At 29.9% G+C, this 13,833-nt stretch overlaps 1 protein-coding gene across 1 annotated transcript in view; it reads left to right on the top strand.

Moving 5' to 3' along the window:
* LOC107438863 (gamma-glutamyl carboxylase) overlaps window positions 1-13,833 on the top strand; it is a 74,373-nt gene that overhangs the window by 20,034 nt on the left and 40,506 nt on the right. Inside the window, exons 4-5 of the mRNA XM_021145580.3 lie at window positions 5,324-5,489; window positions 8,389-8,467. Coding sequence (XP_021001239.2) covers window positions 5,324-5,489; window positions 8,389-8,467 — 245 coding nt within the window. The remainder of the gene's footprint in view (window positions 1-5,323; window positions 5,490-8,388; window positions 8,468-13,833) is intronic.

Raw genomic sequence — 13,833 nt, 5'->3', positions numbered from 1 at the left:
TAAGTATTTTATTGAAATTGTATCAATTATTAAAAAAACAGACTAAAAATGTAATTTAAAAAAGCTTATATTTAATCATGTTCTATCAGAAACATTCTTTTATAAAATTCAACCTTTCGTCGAATATAATGTTTTTTCAACGAATTTTTTTTTCTTTTTTATTCAATAAAATGTTATATTCAAATTTCTTTAAATTAGGAATAGAGTTTTAGATAACTAAAAAAGAAAAATCGTATTTTATAATTTAAAAAAAAAAGGATTGGTTAATAGCGAAAAAATATCTGAATGAAGTTTTACGCTACGCGGGCGTAAGTCAAGTTCTTAGTAAATTAACCACATTAATCGCGCCCTATTTAAATATTTCTTCATTGTTGCCAAATTATTTTTTTTAAATAAAATTAAGATTAATTTTTCTCAAATTAATTTTAATTTTTTTCTCTTGGGAATTTTATATTTTTCGGTATTAAATTTATATAGAGAAACACTCATTATATTTATACTTTTTTGTGACTTTTAACATTATGTCAAGGGCGAGTTTATAAAATCGTGAGCGAGAGAGAAAAAATCCGAAAAAGTCATTTAAAATTGCAGTAACTTTCGAATAAATTTTCATTTCGAACAGAAAATTAACATCCATTTTGTATAGTTTTCACTATTTCTTTATGATTTGACAGTAAAGTGCCATATTAAATATAACTAGTTAAGAGAGATGTGTTTTTTAATGATCTGCTTACATGATAGCTCTGAATCAAGTGATGCTTTCTTCAGCGCCAATTGTTGTGTATTATGATATCAATACAACTTTCTTTTTTTTAGCATTTAAATAACAATCATAACAATAAAAATAAAATTAAGGTCTTTAAGATAAGAATTTTTTCGAATTCCAAGTTCTAAATACTATAGTGTCTTCCTAAAAAATGTTTTCAGAAGAAATGTTTTTAGAAATGTCAGTAGTTCAGTCTTTCAGGCAGTTTTCTTATTCGAGTTGTTCTCCTTCATGAAGTGAAAGAAATGTTATTACTCACCTTTATGAAGACATGTGGATGGAGTTATTACCTTATAGTTAAATCGATCATGAGTAGTCGATGGTTAGGGTTCACTTGCTGGACCTGTAGTAGATTGTTTTTCATCAGAAATGTTATTGGTTGATCTTGCTTATCATCTTCATTATCTGAGATGTGAAGTTTACCTACTTTCATTAGACATTGACACTTTTTCTTGTTATTTTCAGTAATAACTTTATATGATCCAGGAGCTTCACAACTCTAATCTGCCATTCCTTTCCTTCAATAATTCTGCCGTTCTTATTTAAAGGTCTCAATATTTTGAAGAGGTTCACTTTGAACAATCTTTCGACACAGATAATATTGTTTGTAAATTTCTGTTCATTTGTCGTTCAGAAAGCAACCTTTCACGCTCTAGTGGTGTTGTTCTGTAATTCAATGAAGCAAGTTAAAAATCTGTTCCAAAGCCTTGTGAATTTTTTGGTATTCTCTTAACGATTTAAACTTCGTTTTCAGAAAATCAATTTGATTTTGGAAAAAATGGACTAGATGTGGTCAGTTTGAAATCATGGAATTTAGCAACATTGACGAAATCCTTAGCATTTTAATGTTTAACATTTCCACTTAGAACTTCTTAGGGAATTCCATGTCCGGCACAAATATTTTTCTAAGTTTGTAATATTAGTTGCTAAATCCTTAACCTCCGCAAATTCCACAGAGTTGAAATAAGAATCATAAACTACCAAATAATATTTTCCATTGAAACATAAAATATAAGTTTCAACACAATCCCATAGTAAGTTTAATTTAAAGATTTTGCTTGTTGTCGGAATCAGAATTTTTTACATATTTCAAATTTTTTTCAATGTCCACATTCATGGTTTGCCAAAGCAATATATATTTTTTTCTTTTCCTTTTTTTTTTTTAAATCCTGATGTCCTTCATGAATTCTTCAAGTATATCTTCTTTCATCGATTTTGGAGCGACAATGATTAACCCATGAATTTTTTTAAAATTTTCTTTTTATGGCTGATAGGCAGACATTTCCAATTTGTTTATCCATCTATATTCAATCTACTGCTTAACTTTCCGGATTTCAGGAATTTCAAAGTTTCATCCTTAAATTTCATCACTAAAGTCTTCTAATTAATTTCAAAAGCAGCTTCTTCAATTTCAGATTTTTAAGGTTCTTGCAAATAAACCTTCGACTATGTGTATCTGCAAGTTTTAAGTTCTTCCCGCGTGTACTATTCCATATCGAATTGATATTTTAATAAACCAATGAAAAGTCTTTATAGTATTATAGGAATGTTGGATTTTTACTTAGTCATAGATCAGTCATAGAACAGACGATGATCTGTTTCTAATATAATTTTCTTCCATATACTAAGTAATTTATTTTTTTCCACTCGAATTCTAATCCTTGTGCTTCCTTTTCTATTTGACTGTATCTAGTTTCTGTACTTGTTTACGATCTAGATGCTACCACGAATCATTTTGTTTTTGTTATAAATTGCAACCAAATGATTTTGACTAGCATCACTCGCTCAACTTTTATGTCCTTGTGAGCATAGAAATAACAAAGAACAGGATTTTGTGTTAAAATAAATTTTAAATTTTTCTATTTTTTTTATATTCGTTATACCATTGCATTTTCGTATCTTTTTTGAATAATTTTCTGAGATTAGCCCTTTTTTAGCCAAATTAGGAAAGCATTTTCCTATGCAATTTACCACTCCTAATAGGCTTTGGACTGTGTGTTTTGATTTGGGATTTGGCATCTGATTCATAGCTTTTAAATTAACAGAATACATTTCCATCGCTTGTTGCGTAAGCTTATTATCCATAAATAAGGTTTTATCTTTACTAAATTCCCACATTTATCTTCTAATGTTAAACCTTCTTCCTGTATATGTTTACGCAACCTTTCATCGCGTTCCTGCTTCGTGTTCCCAAATCTAACATTTCACACCCTCTCTTATCCTCTAACCATTGATGAAATGCTCTTCTAATACACTTATTAAACATATAGCGATTCTTTTTCCAATCTACCGAAAGGCTATGCAAAAAGTAACGAAGGTTTGGGATCCAATGGAATTTGACTTTCTACCCTGAAGTACTGAACTTCAGTTTAACCTGATTGTATTTAATTTCAGGAAAGAATTTGAAAATGTTTCCACATTGCGCAATTATATAAATTTACTTGCTTTTTCCACAATAATCATAGAAGTTAGAAATTCCGTCGGCTCTAAAATCGGTTCACCAATTTCTTTCTCCTACAATTTATTTAATTCGTTTTTTAATTTAGAATGCATGGGAAAAGGAATCTTTTAGAGGGAATTGTTACCAACTCATCGTTAATCAAACTCTACATTTATCTTTGATCAGATATTTCGATCCTTGAAAAAGTAAATCATTATTTTTTTAAAGACAGCCGTAACTGTCTCCAATCCGATCGTTATTTTCTGATGAGCACTGAATGGGCATTTTTAACCATGAGCCCAAGAGAGACCTCGTTAGTTAGTTACTCGATTCCACAATTAAGAAATCTGTTAAATTACTTTCAATTTTATATCGCATCGAAACTGAAATTATCCCGTAAGTTTTTACTTCTTTTAAAAAAACATTAAATTTATTACACAGCTCGACAAACTCCACAAAGTATTGCATAAGGCTTACAGCTATGCAAGTTTTTATTTAACTACCATTATATACTGTTAAAATGGGAGTTTATTTATTTAATTTTACCCTGTCTTTTATCTGTAAAAATAGACTATGCTTGCAACAGCCAGTATCAATTTTAAATGGTACATTTATTTCAAAAATATTCATTTTTAATACCAATTCAATTTTTCTAGAAGATATTTGATCAATAGTTGATACACATAAATGTCACTATCACTACTGTATTTTTGTTTCTTTTTAGAAATTTTCTGTATAACAGTTCGGCAACAAATTGACAGGTGAATCATTTTTCCGCATTTCAAGCAGTTTTCACCATAAGCAGGATAATTATATTTAGTATTGTAATGCTTTTTAGCACATTTTGTGCAAATTTACATTTTTAATTTTTGATTGTTAAGTTTTAGCATATTTTATTCTGTTTGAGGAATTTATAGCAGCTCTTTTTTTTCTTTAATGAGTTCAGATGTTAATGTTCAAGAGCTAAACCATTCACTTTTTCAAGAGTTAAATCATTTTGTTTTTACATTCTCTCCCTCATTTTTTTATCAATAACTCCAACAAGTTGATTTTGTATCAGAGACTTTGTTAAAGCAGTCAAATAACGGGATTGCGCTAAAAAATCACAAAATTTTTTTAAAAAATAATAAATGAAAGAAGTTTTAAAATCAAAGTTCAAGATTCGTAACGCATTGTTCAATAAATTCTCTTTCATTTTACATTAAGTTTCTGGCTCTCATATGTTTCATTTACTTTAGAAGAACAATGATCAGTCAACTTAGTAATGATAGGGTCAAAACCTCTTACCTTATTTCCTCCAAATCCAAACGTATTATATGCATCTATAACACCAAATTAATGAAACTATTTGCTTACCTGTAGTAGTAATATATATGTTGTGGCGTTTCAAAAGAAATCATAACTTTGCTTGAATCTTTTGCGGTTTTCATTCACATGACAGCTCATTTTCAACGGTGTCTGAGAATCCATCTTCACTTTCGTTATTTGTTTTTCTTCACTTCAATTTTTTTTAATCCATTTTGACTATTCTATTTATCTATGAGTAGGTGAATGTCTGATATTGTTTTACTGTTTCATTATGATTTACCAGTAATCTATCTTATTAAATATAACCTGTTATGAGAATCTTTTACGACTTACTTATACATAACAGTTTTGAATCAAGTGATCTTTCTGACAGCGACCCCTGTTTGGTACTAGGAAAAATCGAAATAGAAATTACAGTAAGTAAAATTTTACTTCTGTTGTATTTCAGTGAGATTTACTACAAGTTTAACAGTTGATAATTCTCTCATAATCCTACTTTTTTATTCCATCGTACTCCTTGTACGTATTTCTACAAACTTTGGTAATTTCAAGTAAGTTCTTTTAGTTTTTCTGCAACAAAATAAATGTATGGTAAAATTAAAGTTTTATGATTTTTTAATATAGGGATTATGTGGTTTACTGTATCTTAATTACCTATTTCGGTAATTGCTTAATTTAAAAATGCCTTTGAAAAATTGCTTTAAAAAGGTCTCAAACCAAATTATTTAACGTAGGGTTCTCTTTTTTTTTTCTTTTTTTTTCTATTACTTTTTTATTTTCAAAATTATCAAAATATGCTCTCATTAAAGGTGCAACTGGTATTATGCTGGGGTACAGGTACCGCTTAAGTTGCCTGACTTTTCTCCTCCCTTACTGGTACATATTTCTATTGGACAAGTCACACTGGAACAATCACTCTTACCTCTTCGGCCTCATTGGAATTCAGCTGATGGTGAGCGGTGCCAACAGATGTTGGTGAGAACACTTATTTGAACTTCGTTCGCATTATTAAATCAAGTTTCTTGCTGAATTTTAATGAAACATTTTTAAAAACTTATTCTGCACTTCAATATCCAACCAACTTTTCTTACTTTTTCTAGAAAAAATTTCTTGTTTCACTTTATTTCAAACTCTTTCGGTGCTTAAATACTCTAAACGACTGCGATAAATGTTTTAATAGAAAAATAAACGTTTGAACTATTAATCTTTAATTTCGCATTTAATTTTTAGGGGGAAAATTTTTTTAAAAAGTATTTCATACATGCAATATTATTAATAATTATTGTAATAGGAATAGCATTTCCAGGAAAAAACACAGTTCGAAAAAATAAAATAAAATAGGAATTAAAATTCCTGAATTTTTTCTCAAAATTAATAAATCAGAATTTAATGTATCATAACTAACTTTATCTCCAATATTTTCTTCTTTTATTTTAAACAAAACATGTTTGTAGAAGAAAAATCTCAAATTAATCGGTTCATTCAACACAACCTTAATTTAATTTAACTCCGCCCTCTCCCAATACGGGGGCATTCGGGGAAGTCTCGAAATGCGCGTCTGTGTCTTATCAGTACAAGAAAATGAATAAACAACCTGGAGAGTGACACTGTGCTGAACTGGTGTAAATGTACAGATGTAAATATTTGTTGTTTACAGAGCTCCAAGCTAAAGCCAAAGAACGTTCCATAATATAAAATTACAGATATAAAAGTATGTTGTGAAAGTCAGAATACAGGAATCAGAATTTCTAAGTAAATAAGACGTCCTTGGAAGAAAGTACTGTCACTGCGAAATGTTTTAAAGAAGTAAAGATGAATCAAATCATATTAAAGAACTAGTTAAAGACATAGTGCATATGAATTGATCCATAATAAATAATGTCTTTGCAAGCAGTTTTACAGAGTTTCGAAAAATGAAAAAGATGCATAAATGTAAATGTTTAGAGATAATGATAAATCTTATGATATATCCACTTTAGTATCTGAATCAGTTGGAAGCAAAGTCTAATTTCAATAAAGTGAATCAGGCAGGCAGTACCTTAAAATGAAAGATGCATGCACATTTATAATTAGTTATAGAAGTGTCCATATTATTTCTCGAAAATAAACCTCGCCTTCAAAACCCGAGATTCTGAACCGAGTGTAACAGAGTTTTGATTAGTTTTGTAAATTACTTGCTTCAGTTTCTAGAAAGAGACATACGTTACTATACACAAAATGTATTTTATATTAAAATAGTGCATATATACCGACGAAACAGTAGATGAAAATTAAAAATTTATGTGTTTTATTAAATAAGTTTGTTCTACCGATGAATAATTTTTCTTTTCCTTTGAACATTTCTTTAATAATTTTTTGCATGCCCTCTAAAGTTCTCTTTGTTCTCCAATGCTGTATTAGGTTGTTTAGCCTATTCGAGAAATACGTATTTCTTGTTTAATTATAAACTGGACAGGTTATCAGAATGTGTTCTTGCAACACACCACAGTGGTTACAGCATTTAAATTTTCCAAATATTTTATTTTGATGTGATGCATGTGCTCCATGTTTGTTTAGAAATTGGTTTATGTAAAAATTTCCAAACCTATATTTGGTTCGTACTTTGGTCAAAATATCTGTGAGTATGTTTTTCCTTTGTATACGGGTTGCTCTATCTCATTGGCTAGGAGTCCATGTCTTCTTCAGTTAGTCTTTTTCTAAATGTATGTTTTGATTCTTCATCAAAAAGATCCTCTCTTTCACTAGCTTTCTTAGCTAATCTATCCACATCTTTATTTCCACGTGTATCCTAGTGAGCTCTAATCCAATTTAACTGGATGTTCGAAGTTAATCTGTTCTTTTATACTTGAAATGATGCAATCCATTTTATGTGCATTAGAAAGAAACTGTAATCTAGAGAGTGAGTCTGAGAAAACTTTTACTCTATCACTGATTTGTTGGTCGGTTATTCAGTAGATAGACTGGAGAATCACCCAGAGCTCGGCTTTAAAAACTGAAGAATTGTCAGACAATCTAAATTGTTTGCTGCTGTGAATGACATTTCCATTGGAATAGACCACGAAGCCACATCCTATTCTAAATTTGTTCAGATATTTAAGTTTGAACCATCAGTGTAAATTTCTAGTTCTGTGGTTTGTGATAATTGAATTCAATGGAAATTGTTTCGGCAGGGTGGTGTATAGGTACTTTGGCCGGTATTTTTTGGTTAATTTCAATTTTGTTATGTAGAAAGATGTTTGATAAAGTTGCTTCTGTTTCTAATATAAGATCTAGGGATATGGTTCCTGCAAAGCTTCGGTTGACGTCGTTCTGTGTGCCTTAGTTTTAGCCAATAGAATTATCCTATCAATTTTCTTGATTCTGTTTATTGTCCTGACCTGTTCATTATACCATATTTCTACCCCATATGACATTATTCTGAGCATACTGTTTCTATAGATAAATTTATTGATCTCCGGGCCGATTCCCCAGTCATCTCCAGAAATTCTGTTTAATTTGACTTGGAATTTGATAATTTTAGAATAGACACTGTCGAGATGAGGTAGTCAAGATAGCTGAGTACTAAGCTTGAATCTCAAGTAGTCAATCATTTGTTGAATTCTTATGTTTTGGCCTTAACACAATCTTATTCATCATGACTTAAATTCTTGGGTGAGTATCTTAACTGAACTGGAAATATAAGATTAATAGCAAATTTTATGCAATTTTCTTCCGTTACTATATCATTGCAAATTTAATGTTTCCAGTATTTCATTTTAAATTAATATAGCTAAAAATGTCAGATTATTATTCACAAAATGTATTCATGCAGATTATTATATAAAGCTTGTTTTATTCTCTAAAATAAACTGATTCATTTAGTTTTCAAAATCAGGTCCTTAGATGGAAGAAGAAATCCTGACTTTAAATATGCACATGTACCTCTCTGGAATTATGCTCTTCTTAGAGGACAGGTAAAAAGAAATTATTTTTATTGGTTTTTGATAATACATACCTTACCATCTCTTGCTTTTTCCTAAAATGATTTTTCGAAATGGTAGTAAAATGCAAATTGAAAAAAAAATCAATTATAAATATTTTTATATTTTGCCAAAGTTAAATCCCACCCACGTTTATAATTCCTACATTTATATACAGTTTAATGATATGTTTGAAGTTTATTAATATGTTTGTAGTGGTCTTTAAAATCATTCATTATTAAAAATATAATCCAAAAGTGACAAATAAAACTTGTACAATTTTATATATAAGAATAGCATCTCTAAGAAAACACTAAATAATTTGCTGCTATGGATAATATTAGAGATGTACCGGATCCTAAAACTCTTGCAGGGTTCAGGTACCCGAAGAAAATTGAATATTCTACCCAACCGATTCCGAGTACCTGGTAAAGTTTGAATTTATTACCCGTCTTGTTCTGGGTACCCAAGTGGGTATTATTTATGAAGAACACTATAAATCAGCGATTCTCAACCTGTGGGGCGAGCCCCCCTAGGGGGGCGCGAGCACACCAGAGGGGTGGCGTGAGAATATTCAAGAGAAAATATTATTTAAAAAAATTGATTAACTGGAAGAAAGGAAAGCGCACATACTAATAGAAAACAAAATATATTTCGACATGTTTAATAACTTATTAAAGTGAAACAACTTATTAAATCAAAACTTAAGGTGCTTTGAGGATTTTTTCTAATTTTCTGATTAAGTCTGTGTGGCTGAATTTTTTTCTGTAACATCTTACATCTATCTCTAATATATACCACGTATACTTTTAATTGTAAAATAAAATTTCATTTATTTTGTAGTACAATTTCAAAATTGTAGCTTCTGCGCCTAAGGTTTCCCACAGGTTCCAAAGGTGAGCCATATATTGAAATCACTTTTTCACTTACTCAAATTATCCTTAGAAAAAACATTTAGACTGGCAAACGTCTTTTAAAAAGGCACTTTAAGTGTCTTGTTGGTAGGANTGATTTGCAGAAAAGTAGTTCTACTACTGACATATTATCACAAAATCAAACATAGGCAATGAAATGAGCATCTTTATTAATATCTCTTGCTTCAAAGTTTATTGAAAACATTTTGTCACGCAACATCGAGAAAAGCTGACACTACATTTTCAGCTGTATCACCTATTCGACGAGCAACAGTATCATTTGAAAGAGGTATGGACTGTAATTGTTTTAAGAGATTAACTCCAAACATAGTTTCTACAATCTCAATTGTTGCTGATTTTTACTTTACTTTTGTTTTGGTAGTTAGTTAAAAATAATTTAAAGACAGAACTCAGAATACTCAATATACATTATTGTTGCATACATTTTACTGCAAGTGGGGGGCGCGATGAAAATTATGATTGAAAACTGGGCCGCGAATACTGAAAGGTTGAGAAACGCTGCTATAAATATTGCATTATTTTCCATCGAACAAATATTTTACACGATATCGTTCTAAGGAAATTTATTGCACGCTTATATAGATAAAAACATATTTTTACATTTAGATTTTTTTAAACTAATTTTTTTAAAAACAAGTTTCTTAAAAGAATTTGGAATGAATGACCTTCTCTTTAGAAGTGGGGACATCTGGTGGAGATTTATGCTTCATTCTTCTTTTTTTTTTTAAAAATAATTTCTGTTAAAAGTAGGATGTTTTAAAAATAACTTGATTGTATAATTGTTTGAACTAATTTCAAGCATGCAATAACTATAACATTATTTGCATGCAATGCGATCGACTTTACAATCTCTTCTATACTCTTTCAAAAAATTTATCTTATAACCAATGTTGAACAGAAAATTCATAGAACGGTTTTGCTTCAATAATATTAGTATCTTATCTGCTTATCTAAGAAATCTTAAACCTCCAAAAGACTCTTAGATGAAGCAACAAACAAGGGGTAAATTCGCTTTCATATAAAACTTTTTGTGTGCAATTAACTGGTATTTGCGTCACACGAATACTTTTCATGGTAAGAGAACTTTGGCCAGACTGATTGAAAATTGTATTTATTTAGTTAACGAGAAAGAAACACGCGTTCAAGTAAAAAATTAGTTTCAAGTTCTCGATAGCCAATTTCAATCAAACATGCTTCTTTCAAATATAAACGTAAGTCAATTTATGATGAAAAAATTTAATAAAACTTTAACAAATGAGCTATTTATTGAGTTATGTAGGAAAAATACTTTTTTCTTCTTAAAATAAAAACTCTTTCAACGAAATTTATTTTGTCAAATTTTGTTTAACAATTATTCTGATTTTAACATGCGATTTTATTTACTAGGAAATTTATCTTTAATGATGTCGAATTTGTTATAGCATTAGAATAATTAAGCATGCTATTTGTAATAAAATATTTATGTTTGTTTGTCCGTTATACTTCTATAAAATGGACAAGCCTATAAACCTAAATACTCATTTTTTGAGTGCTTACTATGAGAGTAATACATATATACCGTAATTGTCTAAAGTTATCATTGAATATTATTATGATTTTATTTAGGTTTAATTGAATATCAATGTCATTGCCTATTCCTAATTTTGTATTTATTTAATTATCGTATTAATTATTTAGCATTAGATTTTTGAAAATGTACGTCCTTATCTTAAGCGAACACTTTTAACGAACATATTTCTCCATCCCAAAGTTGACCATTTTTCCCTGGATTTAAATTCTGCGTCGTACCTAAACTAGCTATTTTAGCTTGATTATTAAGAAAGAGATAAAAATACAAGAATTTCCTAAGCAAAAACTATTCAAATTATAAATATGAATATGGTTGAGTCGAAAATAAATGCGTGTTGCAAGGCACTGATGGATACCCAGTAAAATTGGCTGAGTTTGGGTACCCAGTACAGCGTCTTGAGATTAAAACCCAGATCCAGGTACCCGGTACTGGGTAGAGAAATTATTTTTTTGTGTAGTAACCGTTTAGTGAAAATTTGGTTGGGGCAGGGCCAAAGAGAGAATAGAAGGGCTGATTCACTCCTTTGAAGGAACTCTCGCCCGTCAAACCTCCCAATTTACCCTGTGACGTCATGGCAGCACAAAGCTTGAACTTTTAATTCAAGAACGGAGCATTCGGTCTCTCTAACTAATATTGAAGCATTCCTTTTTGTGACATATTCCAAGACATTCGTTGTTTTCTATAATGGTTTTCCTCAGTTTTTTGTAGTGAATTACAAAAATTTAAAATTATTAACGAAATGCCAGTTTGCGCGATTGCAATTTGCAAAAATTCAAATAGAAACTCAGAAGGGAGAAATATAATTTTCCCCGTCTTCCCTAAAGTAAATGAGCAACTATGTAAAGAATTGCTTCAATGTTGCAAATTTAATGACCCAGTTAGTATAAAATATGCACGAATATGCCGTGAGCATTTCTTGAAAGAAGATTATGAAGATGATATGAGAAATCGTTTGCTTGGATAGCCAATTAGAATAATTCTAAAATCTACTGCAATACCAAGAGTAAACTTTCCATTTTCTACTTTACAAACAAGTTCTTCCGGGCCAGATAGATTGACTAAACGGCTGGTTCGTGCATTGGACAAAATAAAAACTCTAAACCCAAAATGAAATTTTTTTAAGTACAGCATATTGTGATAGATGCTAGAAACAGAAGCACTGACAGAAAGAAAGAATTGAAACTTTAGAAAAGGATTCGAAAAATAAAAATAATGAAGAAATAAAGTTTAAAAAATATTATTCAGGATATAACGGTGGAACGCATCCAGAAAAAAATTCTGGAAAAAAAATTATGAGAAGAGAAGGCCATTAAAATTAGAACAAGCTTAAATAATAAAAAGCTATGAATAATTAATAGTTAAAATTCTCCTAATTTCATAACATATTTTTTAATGTAGTTATTCTAATTACTTATATCTTTTTTATAATTATATTCTCTTAAATTTAAATATCTATAAACAATTGTAAAATTTCTAATATTATTATAAACCTAAATTATTATTTTGTTTCAGTAATTAGCGTTTAAGGTTTTTGTTTCTTTATGATTAAGAATAAGCAAAATGCCATCAACAGTATATTTTGAAGTCAGGATTCGAAATTTTACCCAACTTTACAAATTATTGTTATCGGACTATATGTAGCTCGTGTCGATATCTGCTTTAATTCTTTTTAGTAATAAAAGTTAAAATAAAATTTGAAAATACTTGGTCCATTTTACGACAGCTTGTAAAATATTTTTATTAATTTAAAATGGTATTTTTTATTTATATTATGTTCAAGTAAATTTTTTTGAACGGAAATAATGTTTTAATTACTTAAAAGTTTGAAAGCTAATATCAAGAAAAAGTCCAACTTATTTTTACCGAAGGAATGATGCATAATTTTCATAATATCGTTACTTGCGATCTCCGACATCTGTGTGCGGTGTGACGTCATGAGGAGGGAAATCGTAGCTTCAGCTCTAAGAGAAGAATGAACCAGCCCTTCTCTTTTCTTTCGCCCTGGGTCGAAGGTACCGAGTCATTGCCGGGTACCTGGTACATCTTTAAATAATATCTTACATAAGATGTGTCAAAATGCTAAACTCCTTCTTACATTCCTCTCTTTTTGATAAATTCATTAAACTTTATATTTATCAGGGGTCGAAAATAATATTGAGCAACATGCCCGTATGATGCAAAAATTGTTATCAGGTGCATATTTATTTACCTTAGCAAGCGCGCTGTATTTCATCAGGTAACGTAAAGTATCAACAAAGTTCATCTTAAAACTTCAGCGAAAATTGCCGAATGGGGAGGATAAGCGGTATTTTTTTTGCTAATACAGTTGATATAACAACCCTTATGATCTGGGCGAAAACAAACGTGAGGTCGTTTCTCTTGAGAGCACAGAAATAACATAAATATTAACTCACAGTTAAAAAAAATACCCTTTTTAACAAAATACTTTAACTAGAACTGGGTGAAAAACTGTGAGTAATCCATCTTTTTCTCTAAATTAATAATACCTGTAAAATAATGCTTAAATGCGTTAGAAATAAGATCCACTTTCATTAAACATCAAGATAACTGCGAAGACCACATGAAATCAAAGATAAACTACACAATGAGTGGATAAAATTTTCCAACATGGAAAGTAAGATTGATAAATGTATTGTATCCTTTGAGAGGAAACAAATTATGAATTGAGCAATTATACTGTCCCTTATTCAATATGCTATGCATTGATTGGGTGAGAAAATCAAAGGGAGTAATGCATTCCCGTCCCTAACCGATTCGAGAGGGGGGGTGTTGAAGTTTATTTTGCCGACTGTCATATATATATATATATATATATATAGTTTCCATAACTGAAT

Source organism: Parasteatoda tepidariorum, chromosome 3 (assembly GCF_043381705.1).
Source record: "Parasteatoda tepidariorum isolate YZ-2023 chromosome 3, CAS_Ptep_4.0, whole genome shotgun sequence".
Taxonomy (NCBI): domain Eukaryota; kingdom Metazoa; phylum Arthropoda; class Arachnida; order Araneae; family Theridiidae; genus Parasteatoda; species Parasteatoda tepidariorum.
Note: the sequence above shows the minus strand (reverse complement) of the source record. Positions and strands in the feature narration are given on the sequence as shown.